Source organism: Euprymna scolopes, chromosome 26 (assembly GCF_053919585.1).
Source record: "Euprymna scolopes isolate OS-2025 chromosome 26, ASM5391958v1, whole genome shotgun sequence".
In the NCBI taxonomy this organism is placed as follows: domain Eukaryota; kingdom Metazoa; phylum Mollusca; class Cephalopoda; order Sepiida; family Sepiolidae; genus Euprymna; species Euprymna scolopes.
This window is the reverse complement of record NC_136507.1, coordinates 59,957,797-59,975,026: the sequence shown is the minus strand read 5'-3', so window position 1 is coordinate 59,975,026 and position 17,230 is coordinate 59,957,797. Positions and strand designations below refer to the sequence as shown.

General features: G+C 33.8%; 2 protein-coding genes across 3 annotated transcripts in view; one reads left to right on the top strand and one right to left on the bottom strand.

Annotated features, from left to right (window-relative positions):
- Positions 1-10,384, bottom strand: part of LOC145248102 (uncharacterized) — a 45,432-nt gene extending 35,048 nt beyond the window's left edge. Inside the window, exon 1 of the mRNA XM_080109892.1 lies at positions 9,776-10,384. Within this exon, the coding sequence (XP_079966018.1) occupies positions 9,776-10,043 (268 nt within the window). The 5' untranslated portion in view covers positions 10,044-10,384. The remainder of the gene's footprint in view (positions 1-9,775) is intronic.
- Positions 1-17,230, top strand: part of LOC145248099 (uncharacterized) — a 94,531-nt gene that overhangs the window by 42,645 nt on the left and 34,656 nt on the right. The window contains exon 1 of one of the 2 annotated variants that reach the window (XM_080109888.1): positions 15,672-15,842. The exons of the other annotated variant lie outside the window; for it this stretch is intronic. Within the exon in view, the coding sequence (XP_079966014.1) occupies positions 15,788-15,842 (55 nt within the window). The 5' untranslated portion in view covers positions 15,672-15,787. Of the gene's footprint in view, positions 1-15,671; positions 15,843-17,230 lie in introns of those variants that run through there. 2 annotated transcript variants of the gene reach the window in all.

The window sequence follows — 17,230 nt, the reverse complement described above, 5'->3', positions numbered from 1 at the left end:
TTCATTAAATTAGGCTTTTTACACGTGATCAAAATTATAAGACCAAGGGTATAAATTGTTAAATTTATGGTAATTGTAATGTTTTTATTTCAGTTAGAGATTAGCAATCACTGTGTAAAGGTGTTACCATGCCTAAAGCAAGAAAACTAACCGAAGTTGAGCGCTCTCGAATTCTAGGATTCCATAAGCAAAGTCACAGCGAGCGATAGCAGCTAAGTTTAATCGCAGTAAAACTGTTATTTGCAACTTTCTAAAGAACACTGAGAATTATGGAAAAGCAAAATCCTTTGGTAACCCCCCCCCCCAATTTCTCCTTCATTGGATAGGAGAATCAGACGGGTTGTTATGAATGACAGAGGACTTTCTTCTAGTCAAATTAAGGCGGTTACAGATGCTGATTGCAGCCCAATAATCATCACACGACACTTACAACAAAAACCCATAGTAAATAAAAAGCGTAAACAAATCCCTCGATTGATTCTACGTCACAAAGTGGGCCGCTTAATATTTGGTCGTGAATACCAAACCTGGGGCGTTGAGAAGTGGAAGAAAGTCCTGTTTTCTGATGAGAAAAAATTCAATTTAGATAGTCCTAATGGCTTCCAGCGATATTGGCATGACAAAAACATGCCCCTTGAAATTTTTTCCCACGCCATAGTGGTGGAGAGTCCGTAATAGTATGGGGTGCCTTTTCTTACAGAGGGACGATGGAGCTCCAGGTGGTGCAGGGTCGTCAGACAGCAGCTGGTTATGTTAGCATGCTACATACTTTGATGATGAAAGGTCATCGTTTGTGTGGGGATGGATGATTATTCCAACACGATAATGCTGCAATCCACACTGCAAGACGGATCTTGAGCTTTCTACAAGAAAATGGAGTCCATCTCTTGGGACATCCTGCATGCTCACCGGACTTGAACTCAATTGAAAATATTTGGAGATGGATGACAAGAGAGGTTTATCGAAATGGCAACCAATATTCAACAAAAAATGAACTTCGTGAAGCTATTTTCAGAGACTGGAGCAGGATGCCCCGCACCTTAATGGAAACCCTTATTTCTTGCATGCCCCAAAGAATTTTTGAAGTCATCAAAAGCAGTGGAGGGAGAACTCATTATTAACTTTGATTGTTGAATGTTTTCATACAATTTTCATACACTTTTTGTATAATTTAATAGAATTTTTGTCTCTGGTCTTATAATTTTGATCATGTGTAAAAAGCCAAATTTAATAAAAATCTAAATTTTCAAAATAAATCTTTGGAATGTAGCTTTTTGTTTCCATAACCTTTTAGATTGTAGTATTGGTAACCTTAAGTCCGAAGAGTTTAAAATCTATCCTTAAAAAAAAAGTTTGTTTGTTTTTTAAGATTTTTAAGTCGTCTTAAATTTTTTATCAGCAGTATATATATCATTCAAACACGGTAGTGTTTAAATATATGGTTAAGTTGCAGTTTTAATCATTTAGAACTGCTTTAAAGCTTCACCGCTCACTCATTTTTTGATCAAATTTCAAACAATTATTACAGTTTATAGATCACCTTCTCAGTTATATTGTGAAAAAAATTCAATTTTGTTCAGTAAAACAAAAGTTATGATGAATTTACTGGTGTTGAAAATCGTAAAAAAAAAAATGTAAGGAGGTGAGCGACGCTTTTAATGGCTGGTTTCCATAGCAACCACGCCGCCACAGCGACTACTGTTGCTGCCAATTCACCACTCTCGCGAAAAGAGAAGTAGCAAGTGAAACAGAGAGAATGAAAGAATGAAAGGGAGATAATTAGGAGAATTTTATTGAAAGCAGACGAGTGCCGTACATTGTTATTGCATATGAGTATGCTATATTTTTATGGGGACAAAAAAAAATAAGACTGAAATTAAACAAAGAACAAGTGAATTTACTGGAAGTCTGGACAAATCATGGATTACAATAGAAAAATGCGGGCATGAAAAGTAATATTGTTAAGCTTAAACATGGAAAAGTAAAGAACTAGTTGTTAAAACTGGAAAAGAAAAGGACAAGATATTCTAGAAATATGAAAGGGACACTTTCTAGAAAAAAAATATAAATTTATAATTTAAAATATTGCAGCATAACGATATTTTAATTCAATTTATAACATTATTGAATCAATTCTTAGTGCTGCAATATTTTAATCATCATCTTTTTTACAGCCATGAAATGTTTTAATCATAGTTTTGCATATGGATTACAAAATCTGATACTCCCCAAATCTCTGGCCTTAATGGATGGGAGACTAAAACTTTCTGCTTTGGTTTTACATGATCTGAAATAACAACAAGGGGAGACTTGATTCAAAATATTTCTCAGAAGGAAAAGCTGCAAACTTATCATCTACATTACGGCTTTTCCTTCTCAGGACATGGCTTTAGATTTCTTCAAACGTCTTAATGCCTTACATCACGCTTTGTCTTTTACTATGGAGATAGAAAAGGACAACTCTCTTCCGTTCCTCGACGTGTTGATTGAAAGATCCAGAGGGGTTTTCTTACTTCTATGTATAGAAAACCTACCTTTAGCGATCTATATACTAAATGGTGTTCTTTTACTCCTAAAACCACTAAGTTGACATTAATTTATACGTTGGTAAATAGGGCCTTGGTTATTTGTCCCCCCTGTCAATTAGATACTGAAATTACTAAAATTAAGGAAATTCTAATCGATAATGGCTACCCAGAATTCTTAATTGATGTATTAAATTCAAAATCTACCAATTTAATAAAGATATAACATTTGGTCCTTCAAAGTGTCCTGTATAACTTAAGTTGCGATGGGTTAGTGAAAAAAGTGTCCCTTTCATTAATCAACTTAAACAGACTATCAACAATTGTTTTCCGTCTTTTTTACCTCGGGTTATTTTCAATACGAAACCTGCATTTTCTTCTTTCAAAAAGGACGGTTTGCCTTGCACTAAACTTAGCAATATTACAGGGTGACCCCCCCCCCAAAAAAAAACGCTAAATGGAGGCCATCTAGAACATATGCTGTAGAACGGAGAAAAAAAGGCCAAAGGTCCTAGTGTTTTGATGTGATGTTTTGAATTATGATAAACTAGTTATGACCAAAGTTTCATTTCATTCGGACAAAACACTTAGAAACGGGGGCCTAATTAGAGTTGGAGCCCGTTTTTTGGGGTCACTCTGTATATATAAATTCCAATGTTAGTGTGATGCTGTCTATATCGGCGAACCAGCGTTCATTTTGAAGCAAGAATTGGACAACATGTTCCTTCAGGTTGTCGTAGTAAAAATAAAAATAAAAAATTCTCTTTAACCCCACACACAATAATTTAGATTTCGCAATTGGAAATCATTTATTGGATAATCCAGAATGTGGGCAGACATATAAGGACGACTTTTTTTCAATTTTATTTAGAGTCCGATCGAGTAGTCATTTGAAAACTCTCGAATCCGTCTCCATTGCACGCATCATACCCTCTCTCTGCATGCAAAAGCGATTTGTTAATACCCTAGACCTTTTTAGGCGAATCATAGAGATACTTTAGATATGATTTCTCACCCCCCCTTTCTCTCCCCGCCCCCCGTATATTTATATGCGGATTATCATGTCCCATTTGTGATATTTTTTTCTTTGAATCATATTCATTATATATATACATACGTAAATTCATTTCATTTTATCTTTTCCCCTTCCTTCTTCCCTGTACATATATTTTATATTAATTGTAAATAAGTCGTTCTCGTTTTCATCATTAATTTTAATTTCTTCCTCATATTTTCTTTTTTAAAAAAAGGTCAAAAATGCCATCGCTTGCCCCTGACGACGATGGCGAATTCTTTTTTCTGTCATATATATATTTAAGCCCCCTTTTTGGGTAGAGCACTGTCGTAAATAATCTCACCCGATACTTTATTGGCTGAAAATGCGAAGCTCGTTGTTTGTTTGTTTACGAACAGGCAATTTGAGCACTATAAAAGTGGTGGCGGGTGTCTATTTAAATAGACATTCCGACGAGTTATTTACGGGCGTCAATTCCATGGTCGAGTGGGAGAACTGTCAACACGACGGTTCTAGGTTCAATCCTTGGCTTGGGAGAGATGCTAGTCTAGCGACACTGATGAGTTGTGATACAACGAAACAGGACTGTATGTCGATGACTACAAATATATATATATATATATATATATATATATATATATATATATATATATATATAGAGAGAGAGAGAGAGAGAGAGAGAGAGAGAGAGAGAGAGAGAGAGAGACTGATGAGGTCGTATATAAAGGCAAAAAATACGTTTCTGAATTATACAGATGAGAATTGGTTATTCGAACTATTTGGAATTTTCGGACTGCTGTTCTCATTTTGAGTGTCATTTTCACATTTCCCTGCGAACCCGTGGCGCAGCAGTTAGAGTACTTGAAAAAAATCAATTGTAAAAATAGATATACTCCAGAAGGACATCTATCCAGTCATGGCTGAAGGAAATAGAGCGTGCTACCCCCGTGAAGTAAATAAACGGTTCCGTTTGAAATTCGGTTCAATTTCCCGAGTTCGACAGAAACGTTCCCGAGTTTGACAAGATACACCTGAAGAAATTTGGAGGTTACAACGACCGAAATGTTGTAAAAATGACACTCAAGATGTGAATAGTAGTCCGAAGATTCTAAATAATACGAAACGCAAAAATATTCTCGCTGTAAATCGATAAATGTTTTTCTCCATTACATAATTGTCAGACTTTATTTAATTGCTCAAGTAAACGATATGCAACGATACGCCAACAAATGAAAATGGCCATTTCTTATCTCGCCACACCAACTCCTGACACCACCAACTCCTGACACCAACCACAACAACAAAAGTACTTTAGACATGCGCACTCGTTATTTGTCTCATTGTGAGTCACGTAAGACATTATATTGATCAAAGCAATATCCGTTCGACTGGGATTTCTTCATGCCACTGGCTTTAAGCAGGTTTAGGCCAAAAAGGTGCGGTCAGGTAGTTTCCACGCAGACATAATCTCACTATATACTCTTTGTCGTGTTGACATCCTTTCAGAGTATATCCATAGCATATATATATATATATATATGTGTGTGTGTGTGTGTGTGTGTGTTTTGTGTGTATTGACATTCATATTAAAACCCTTTTTTTCTATTTATTTAAAAAGAAAATACAACTTTGTTATATATGGGTCGTGGAATTGCATTCATCCGCAAAAGATCTGGTTAATTTGCATATTCTTTTAAACATTCATTTTAATTAATTCCCTATTAGTCTTTTTTTCATTTTTTATGGCATGATCATCTTTAGTTAACTATTATGTGTACATGCAGATATTCTACAGGATTTTTCCTTGCGTAATATTTGCATAAAAAGGCTATGCTAAACACAAAGCTCTTTCTATATATATTTATGTATGCGTATATATATTATTTTTAAAATTTGCCTTCCAAACTCCTCTGCCAGTTTTGGATCTACAGACATGAAACTTAATATATAGGGTATATAAATCCATGCGAAACTTTAACATTTTGTTTTATCCGGGGAAATTTGCGCAAAAGTGTGAAAATTTAAAACAATGGAATTTGCGTAACGTACTAGGTATTGGTTCATATTTTAATTTTTACCCTTGCAGTAAACATGTCTCCATAGCTAGGGCATTCACGTAAAAGGAAAAAATAAGTCATAAGCTAAACTTTTGGTTTCGATTCTCAGTCCTGGCTCAAGAGTCATTTATTTTTTTTACTTTTTAAATCAGTAGCATTTCAGCCCGGTGTTGCCCGGGTGTTTGGATGTGTATGTTGAGCAAAAAAAAAAAAAAAAAAGGTGATAGTAGGAAGGCAGGCTCGAACCCGTAACGCGAAGGAGGAAAAGAACGGGGGAAAAACCTGCCGTCTTTGCTGTTACGACCACCGCCAAACCGGAAGTGACTTATGTTTAAATTAAGGCTAGACAATCGAAAGTAGAGGATGACTTTCGAAAATATCGGCGAAAAAGGCGACCCCACTGTAGAAAAGTGCCTAGTTGAAGGTGAAGATATTTATGTTTTTAGCCAATTTTTCGATATTTGTCGTCTGAAAGGTCGAACTTCAAAATGATACTGATCTTGATAAAATCCGTCGCCTCTGTTGAAAGTTTTAGGCAGACATGCAAACATACATACATACATACATACATACATACATACATATATTTATATATTGGTAACTAAAGAATTTCGACCCAAACCCATTAAAAAGCTTGCCCTATCTCTGAATACCCTTTATGTAAAATTTCAAATGTTTAGACCAGAAATTGTCTGAGTAATTTGGTAGAGACCGCAGAGGTCAATTTGTTTTTAACTTTGACCCCTATTATGACCCCTTAACATTTATTGATTTGGGCTCAAATCAATTTATTAAGTTAGATCCATGTCCAAGGAACCTATATCTAACATTTCAAGTGTTTAGACCCAAAATTGTTGGAGGAGTTTGGTAGAGTTCTCAAAGGTCAAATTGTTGAACTTTGACCCCGTAACAGCCAAATATCTGGCCGAAAAACGATCACAAAGATTTTTCCAAATTTCAGTACCCTGTATATCAAATTTCGAGACTGTAAACTTAAAATTGACAGAGTTATTGCTTAGGGAAATGTACGCACACACACACACACACACACAGAGACGCATTCACTTTTCTAGATATAATAGATAGATTAAACAAAAATATATACGTATACATAAATATATATGGAAACAATTCTGTGTTTACTGTAAACTTTTTACAAAAATATTATGCAAGTATAAATCATGTAGAATATCTGCATGAATATAATTACACGTAATAGTTAACTAAAGATTATCATCCCATAAGAAAACCGAAAACACTAATTTAATAATTATTAGGAAATTAATTAAAATGAATGTTTAAAAGAATATGCAAATTAGCTAGATCTTTTGCTAGTAAATGCAATTCCACAACCCATATATAAGAAAATTGTATTTTCTTTTTAAATACATAGAAAAGAGGGTTTTTAATATGAATATCAATACACACAAAAGAAAAACGAATTTATAGGAGTATATATATAGATATAGATAGATAGATTACTATATATTATGTCCAATATCTATATATCTATAAAAGTGAAAACGTGTGCGTGTGTGTGCACTTCCCTACCAAATAACTGACTCGAGATTTAATATAAGGGGTATTGAGATTTGAGAAAATCTTTTTAATCGGTTTTCGGTTAGAAATTTTGCCATCAAGGGGTCAAAGTTCAACGATTTAACCTTTGAAAACTTTACCTCCGCCAATTTTGGGTCTGAACACTTGAAAATTTAAATGTAGGTTACTTGGACATGGTTCAAACTTTATAATTTGATTTGATCCTAAAAAATAAATGTTAAGAGGTTCAAATGGGGATCAACATTTAAAAAAATTGACCTCTGCGGTCTTTACCAAATTATTCAGCCAATTTCTGTGTAAAGAGTTGAAATTTTACATAAAGGGTATTCCAAGATAAGGCAAGCTTTTTAATCGATTTGAGTCGAAAATTTGAGCTGCCAAGGGGTCAAAGTTCAAAAGATTTGACCTTTGCGATGTCTAGCAAACTACTCAGCCAATTTTGTGTCTAAACATTTGAAATTTATACGTAACGGGTATACAGACATGCGACAAGCATTTTAATCAGTTTCTGTGCGTAAATTTGGTTGCCGAAAGGTCAAAGTTGAAAGAGTTGACCTTTGCAGATTCTACCAAATTCCTTCGCCAATTTTGGGTCTAAAGATTTGAAATTTGAAATGTAGGTAACTTGGACATGAGTAAAACTTTGTAGTTTAATTTGAGACCAAAATAATAAATGTTAATGCGTCAAAATTGGAGTCAAAGTTTTAAAAAATGACCTTTGCGGTCTCTACGAAATTACTCAGACAAATTTTGATCTAAACATTTGAAATCTTACATAAAGTGTATTCACACGTATGGAAAGTTATGAACAGTACATAAGGTCCGAGCAAAGCCGGACTGAACTGCTAGTAATCTATATATCTATAAAAGTGAAATTTTCTGTCTGTGTTTCTGTATGTGTACATTTCCCTAACAAACTACTTTGTCAACATATCGGGTATTGAGATTTGGGAAAAAAATTTTATCAGCTTTCGGGCAGAAATTTGATCGTCAAGGGGTCAAAGTTCAACGATTTGACCTTTGAAAATTCTACCAAACTCCTCCGACAATCTTGGTTTTTACACTTGAAATTTTAGATGTAGGTTCCTTGGACATGGATCAAACTTTATAATTTGATTTGAGCCAAAACTATGAATATTAAGGGGTCAACATTGAAGCCAAACTTAAAAAGAAGTTTACCTCTGCAGTCTCTATAATTTTACATAAAGTGTATTCAGACATAGGGCAAGTTCTGTAATCGGTTTTTGGCCGAAAATTTGGCTGCCAAGAGGTCAAAGTTCAAAAGGTCATATGATGACGCGTCATTACCGTACGTTTCTTTCATTTCATCAAAAGTTTCTTTTGGTGTATGTCCCTTCAAATACAAAAACCAGATCACTACGCGACACTCAACATATTTCATACCTGACTCAGTTCAAACACCTATAAATCAGAAACCACGATTAGTTCAAAGCTACAATTTGACATATCACCCATAGAGATATAAATCGTTGCAAATTTCAGCTAGATCAGACAACTTCGTAGTTAAGTAAGAAACTGGGATTTTCATTAAGGTATCAAATTAGACTGAAGTGTATCAGAAGTTGCGTCATGAGAGGAAGTACGTGCCAAGCATCAGGGTCATAGGGAGGTTGATTGGAGGATCGAGAAACAGTTTATCTAAATGTACTTGTAAATTACTGTAAGAAGTAAATTATATTCCAGCGCAATTACTGGAGTTATTTTTTGTTCTTTTGCTTCTTCGATCATAAAGAAAATGGAAAAAGAAAAAATTAACATTTCTACGACTGACGCCTATCTAACATCTCCGGTGTTTTACTAAAAAAAAATGTTTTTCATTTATTAAATGCATTTGCTCATTGTCTACATCTAGCTGGAAATTGTATTGTTCTTCCGCCCTTTGTGCGATTAATTATTGTTCTGGGGTTTGTATTACTGTACACATAGATCCGAAAAAGTTGTCAAACAACTAATATATAGCAAATAAATGTTATGGAAGGCAAGATAAGTTACGTTTCTACCTAACTGGATAATTTTTTAGTGTTTTTATTTAATGTAACATGTTTATCAGCTCGAAGAACATACAATGTTAACCGATATATATGAAAATTGCAAATGGCGGGACACTCTGGTAAACACGGTAAGTTTGGGAAAACGGGTTAAAACTAAAAAAAATACACAGAATACTGTTAAAAACCCACCGAATATATGTCGGTCTATGTCACCGTAACATATATTGAGTTTCTAACAATATTTTTGTTAGTTTTTTAGTTTTAACTCATTTTCCCAAGCTTACGGAGAGTGCCCCGCCATTTGCCATTTTCAAATACATCGGTAAACACTGTACTTTTTCGAGCTGAATAAACATGTTACATTAAATAAAGATACTAAAAAACATATCCAGTTAGGTAGAAAAGTAACTTGTCTTGACTTTGATAACATTTATTTGTTATATATTTGCTTTTTGACAACTTTTTCGAATCTATGTGTACAGTAATACAAGCCCTTGTTCTGTTTTGTGGGTGCGTTTCTGAAACATTTTGTCAATTACTATTTTCTCCATTGAATACATTTTCATAGTCATCTTATGTTGTTGTGATGACGCGAGAAAGACTTACCTTGTTCTGTTCTTATTAAATTCGAACGAGATTGTTCCAATTTTTTGACTACTTTTCCTTTCTGGTTCCATTTTGCATCGAAGCGTATACGAACAGTGTCGTTTTTGTTTCGACTTGGTAGGACGTTAAATTGTTTGTCTGTTTTACCGGTTTTCATTATTTTGTTGTACAAGATGTTAGCAAGATTTGTCCTAAAAGTTCTTTTCATTAACTGTTGGGCCAGTGACGGCGATTTATCTTTGAATGGAGTGGTTCTTAATGCTAACATCGCTGTAAATGGATTCTGGTTGCTTTCGAAAGACTTTTTAGTACCCTTTTTATTGTGTGTATGTTTCTTTCTACCAGTCCATTTGTGAACATTATGAAATATTTATTGAACTCTGAAATATAGTAATCAACCGACGTCCATCGTCTCTGACGTGGTGGGAGGTTGCGGTATGAGGAATAGTATGAGTAATCACTATTAAAGGGAAATAACTCATGTATATCTAACAGTAGCAAGTTAGGTTAGTTGGGAGGATTTTTCTTTTAGAAAGTAGGAGTGTAGTATGTTCATTGATTAGCATTTCGTAGAAGTACTTATTAAACAAACATAGTAATGCAAATCTACAACGATGTGACAGGGGTTGGGTCTTGGCACCATGAAGTAAAATCGCTGGTAAGTACTAGTAGAAGATATCTAGGCCCCGAATATTAAAACCGGTGTAGCAATACACACACTCGCGCGCACACACATATCGTATATTTCGACGTATAAGGCGACCGTCAGATAAGATGAGGTACAAAATGGAAGCAAATTTGAATAAATTTATCACATATCGGTTGTATAAGACGACTGCTAAATCACGAAACCATGTTTGTTTAGCATAGGCTGGAGATTGTAACACCCGGTATCTTACAAAATATTGGTTTTTAAAGATGAATTTTTTTAACTTTAAGGGTCATCTTATACGCCGAAATATACGTTATATATATATATATATATATATATATATATATATATATATAGAGAGAGAGAGAGAGAGAGAGAGAGAGAGAGAGAGATAGATAGATAGATAGATAGATAGATAGATAGATAGATAGATAGATAGATATACAGTGTATCACAAAAGTGAGTACATCACTCACATTTCTTCAAATATTTAAGTATATCTCTTCATAGGACAACACTGAAAAAATGATTTTTGACACAATGAAAAGTAGTCTGTTTGCAGCGTATATAACAAAGTCAATTTATTTTGGCCTCAAAATATAGCCATAAAAAGCTAAATCCCCGCAACAAAAGTGAGTACACCCCCTTACGGAAAGTTGTCAATATTAATATATATCATGTCAACTCTCAATATTTTGTGTGGCCATCATTATAATCCAAAACTGCCTTTACTCTCCTGGGCATGGAGTTTACCAGAGCTTCACATATAGCCACTGGAATGCTCTTCCACTCTTCAATTACGACATCGCGGAGCTGGCGGATATTTGAGACTTTGCGCACCTCCACCTTTGCTTGAGAATGCCCCAAAGATGTTCTATTGGGTTCAAGTCTGGAGATGTGCTTGGCCAATCCATCATCTTTACCCTCAACCTCTTCAGTAAAGCAGTGGTTGTCTTGGATGTGTGTTTTGCGTCATTGTCATGCTGGAACACTGCTCTGCGACAGTTTCTGGAGGGAGGGTATCATGCTTTGCTGCAATATTTGACAGTACACGTTGGAGTTCATGTTTTCCTCAATGAAATGCAACTCTCCAATGCCTGCAGCACTCATGCAACCCCACACTATGACATTCCCACCACCATGCTTGGCTGTATGCATGACGCACTTATCTTTGTACTCCTCGCCTGGTCGTCGCCACACATCAGAACCAAACAAATTAAATTTCGTCTCATCTGACCATAGGACATAGTTCCAGTAATCTATGGGCTTTGTTGACATGTCTTCAGCAAACTGTTTGCGGGCTTCCTTATGTATTGCCTTCAGAAAAGGCTTCCTCCTGTGGTGACAGCCATGAACACCAATTTGGTGTAGTGTGCGGCGTATGATCTGAACACTAACAGGCTGAGCTCCAACCTCTTTAATCTCTGCAGCAATGCTAACAGCACTTCTACGCCGATCTTTCAAAGAAAGCATTTGGATGTGATGCTCAGCACGTGCGCTAAGCTTCTTTGGACGACCTATCCGAGGCCTGAGTGGACTCTGCTCTTTTAAAATGCTGGATGATCTTAGTTTCAAGGTGTTAGTAATCTTCTTGTAGCCTTAGCCATCTTTATGTAGCGCAACAATACGTTTTTTTAAGATCGTCAGAGAGTTCTTTGCCATGCGGTGCCATGTTGGAACTTTCAGTGACTGGTAAGAGAGAGTGTAAGAGCTGCACTACAAATTTGAATACACCTGCTCCCTATGAACACATAGCATAGTTACACTAATGAGTCACGTGACATTTTGGAGGGAAAAAAGCAGTACTCAATTTAGACATTTAGGGGTGTAGTTTTTTAGAATTGTACTCACTTTTTAGGGGTGTACTTTCTTAGGAGTGCACTCACTTTTGTTGCCAGGGATTTAGCTTTTAATGGCTATATTTTGAGTTATTTTGAAGGGAAAATAAATTAACTCTGGTATACATGCTGCAGGCAGACTACTTTTAATTGTGTCAAAAATATCATTTTTTTAGTGTTGTCCCATGAAGAGATATACTTAAATATTTGAAGAAATGTGAAGGGTGTATTCATTTTTGTGATTCACTATATATATATATATATATATATATATATATATATATATATATATATATATATATATATATATATATATATGCATATATATGTATATATATATATACACTTGTGCCCGATATTATTCATACCCCCCCCCCTTGAAAATTGAGTTTATTAGGTGTAACTTTGTAAGAATTTATTGTTTACGTCCATATTGATACATATTCTTAATAAACCTCTTCTGATCATTTTCGTCATTTTAAAATCTCGGGATACTTGTAATAAAAGAAATATACAGCTATTTATAAAATCTGCAATGTTCAAAAATAATCATACCCCCTTATTTTTTCAGTATTAATCGAGTTTCTGACTGTTTGTTTCCTGTTTGATTCTTATTTTGAATGCTTTTATACAACCTTTGATTAATTTCATTTCGTTTTTTGCATTTTTCAGAAATTAAAATGATATCAACTGAAAACCAATAAAAGAATAAAAATTATTAGAATGGGGAAGAAAAAAGAGCTTAGTAATGATCTTAGGACCAAAATTGTGAATTCACATAAGGATGGTTTAGGTTACAAGTCAATTTCCAAGAAATTTGAGGTCCCTACAGCAACAGTACAGAGCATCTCAAAAAATTCCAGAGCCACCACACAACAAACAACTTGATTGGTAGAGGAAGGAAAAGGAAACTGTCTGCTAGAGCCACCAGGAATATTGTAAGAAGTGTTAATGCAAATCCAACCACCACTACTAAGGACATTTTAGAAAATCTGGAGTCTTCTGGCATAAAGAATATCAAGGCAAACATTGCAAAGGACTCTGCATGAAAATGGTCTGAAAGGAAGAAGACCAAGAAGGACTCCATTGCACACCGGAAAACACCTTGCAGCACGTCTAAAGTTTGCTAGGACCCATGTGAATTCTCCAGAGTCCGTTTTCTCAAGCATTTTGTGGACTGACGAAACAAAAATTGAATTGTTTGGCCATATGGATGCTTCTTACGTTTGGAGGAAGAAAGGAGAAGCTTACAACCCAAAGAACACCATACCCACGGTGAAACATGGTGGTGGTAGCCTAATGTTTTGGGGCTCCTTTTCGGCTAGTGGTCCAGGTAGTTTGGTCAAGATAGATGGAACCATGAAGAAGGAGCAATATTTGGAGATACTCCAGAAAAACATTAGACAGGATGCGGAGAAGCTCCATTTAGGACCAAACTGGCTCCTTCAACAGGATAATGATCCAAAACATACTGCCAAAATAGTCAAGAAATGGTTTGAGGATAATCAAATTAATGTTTTGGAATGGCCTAGCCAGAGTCCCGACCTGAACCCTATCGAAAACCTCTGGCACATATTGAAAACTGAGGTTAAAAAGCGGAAACCTAGAAATTTGAGGGATTTGGAGAACTACTGCATTGAAGAATGGTCAAAAATCAGTGTTGATGCTTGTAAAAACCTTGTTGATAAATATCCAAAACGGTTACAGGCAGTTATTAAGAATAAAGGGCATGCTATTGACTATTAGTAAGGGAGGTATGAATAATTTTGAACTAGTGCCATTATTGTTTTTCTTTGTATAATGTTTCAAACTTGCATAATTTATTTATTTGTTGAGTTTAAATTAAATGTTTATGCTTGATTTATTGTTTGAAATCCCTTTAATATTGTCTACCTTCTGGTTTGAACAATATTCTTATAGAAATCTCAAAGATCCGAGGGGTATGAATAATATCGGGCACAAGTGTATATATATACAATTAAATTTACCAACATGATCCAAGATGGTAAAACTAAAGTCTATCATAAATATTAAAGAATTAATATTTATAAAGCAATCTCAACCAGATATAAAAGCTCGATAAAACCAAGTAGGAGATAGAGCTTATAATAAGAGCAAATAGTTAATAAAACATGTTAGAAAACACTTTGAAAAAGAGTTAAAAACATATTTAATCTGAAAAGGAAACACTTAACAAGTGGATAGTCCTTAATCCGCGGAGTTTCGAATAAATACTTTCCTTCTCATCAGAGGGTAGGAATTAGCAAAATGCGTGATCGGATTTTGCATACAAAAGTATTTGATGTCAACAAGTAAGTCAAAGATCTTACTTGATAAGAAGTGGAGCAGAGGAAATATGGTGAAAAAAAGGTGACTACACGTGAATGGATAGTCTGGTGAAAGGTAAATAATCCAATGACGGTAAAATCCAAAAATATAACTCCAAGAAAGTTAATTGAGTTTCCTTTGCACACATAAAATCAATGGAAATCACGTAATTGGAAGATCTTTGACTTACTTGTTGTTTCATCAAATACTTTTGTATGCAAAATCCGATCCCGTATTTTGCTAATTCCTACCCTCTGATGAAAAGGAAAGTATTTCTTCGAAACTCCGCGGATTAAGGACTATCCACTTGTTAAGTGTTTCCTTTTCAGATTAAATATGTTTTTAACTCTTTTTCAATGTGTTTTTTAACATGTTTTATTAACTATTTGCCCTTATATATATATATATATATATATATATATATATATGTATATATATGTATATATATACATATATATACATATATATATATACATATAAATATATATACATATATATACATATATATATATATAAATATATATATACATATATACAAATACATGTGTGTGTGTGTGTGTGTGTGTGTGTGTGTGTGTGTGTGTGTGTGTGTGTGTGTGTGTGTGTGTGTGTGTGTGTGTGTGTGTGTGTGTTTTTTTAATAAAATATGTTGGGAAATATGCATAGCATTTTCTTTCTTCGCTAAAACTAATCTTTCAATACCCGGATTAATATTAAATGTTGGTGTGGTTCTTGCAATACACGAAGACGCTATCGTCGTCCAAAGACAGTCTCTACCAAATCGAGGGACTACGCCATAATATATCCAACCGCTTTAACTTTGTCTACCGACCATCTATACCGGATGTATAAATCAAAATTGAATTCTTTAAAGTCAAAATTCCTTTGTTTCACTGGAAATTGATTATTTCGTTTTTGTCTTTCGTAGTGATGAATAATAGTTTTTTTTTTGTTATCTCTACGTCTGTCGTCCTTGTTTGATAAGAAGCAGACAAAAAAAAACAGCTTTTTTTTCGTTATTTGGTAACAAAGTTCACTGATAACAAATAATTGATATTTTCAACTCGTTGCCGTAGAAACAGCTCAATTATGTAAGCATTCACTTCAAAAACTAAAACGTGAGATTTTTTTTTTATTGTTTTGTTTGTTTATTTTAAAAACGAAAGCAAACAACCTACAATAAATCAGAAAATAATGGCGATTCCATCGTCATTGATGTTCAGCGTTCTGATACTAATGTCGTTTCGAGGTAAGTAAAGTCCCCTTGGTCTTAAATTTCCAGGTTATTTTCTGGACTTTTCGTTTCGGCGTTTTGCGAGAAACCAAAAAAGCTAATTTCCATCTTTATAAATTAGTCGCCAACGAGACTAGCTAAAAAAACAAATAAATAAATAAAAATAAAAACTATAATTCACGTTTATAATTTTCTATATAAACGTCCTGAATTAAACCTAATTAAAAAACAAAAATACAGAAAGATCTTTATGATGTACGTACCCGTCAAGGAACAAAAAATTTCATACTCCAAAAATAACGTAAATTGATCAAGTAGTTTATATATATATATATATATATATATATATATATATATATATATATATATATATATATATATATATATATATATATATATATATATATATATATATATATATATATATATATATTCGATTGGCCAAATTTTAGAATAATTATAAAGAAGTGAACCATAGCGGAAATTCAATCGACTAAATTAAGATGGAAAACGGGGTGAGGAAAAAGAAAAAAATGGGGGAAGTTACATGTAACAAATGTGCAATTCAGTAAAATAAATAAGTCGATTAAAAACAAGATCGTTAAAATACACTCGAAGCGCTTCTCCTCTTCGCTCTTACTCCATTCCACTGCCAAATATTCTAAAAAAAAATAATAATAATTTTCAGACTTATACCCTTGAAAAGTTAGTCTGAACGAAAAGCGCTTCGGGTGTATTTTAACGATCTTGTTTTTAATTGAAATTTAATTTCCTTTTCCTTACCCCGTTTTCCATCTTATTTTAGTCGACTGAATTTCAGCTATGGTTAACTTCTTTTTATATATATATATATATATATATATATATATATATATATATATATATATATATATATATATATATATATATATAGTTCTATTTTCAACGTGACAATTAAGTACATAACATTGTTTTTGCTTAAAACGACATATTTTAAAAATTGATCTGTCGACTCCATCTTAACAAGCACCTTAATATATATATATATATATATATATATATATATATATATATATATATATATATATATTAAGGTGCTTGTTAAGATGGAGTCGACAGATCAATTTTTAAAATATGTCGTTTTAAGCAAAAACAATGTTATGTACTTAATTGTCACGTTGAAAATAGAACTATATCCACGAAAATTAATCGAATAGAAAGTTATTCAAAATAATTTGGACGGAAAATGGGGTAAAAGTACAGTTTTCTTAGGATTATAAGTAGACAATGAAGAGTTAACACACATGGGACATAACTCGGAGTGCAAGATTTAGATCACACCGACTTTTGTAGTTTACAGCGATAGACATTTTTTTTACTAAAACACAATGGCAGTTTTCTACTCGATGAATTTTAGTTATGTT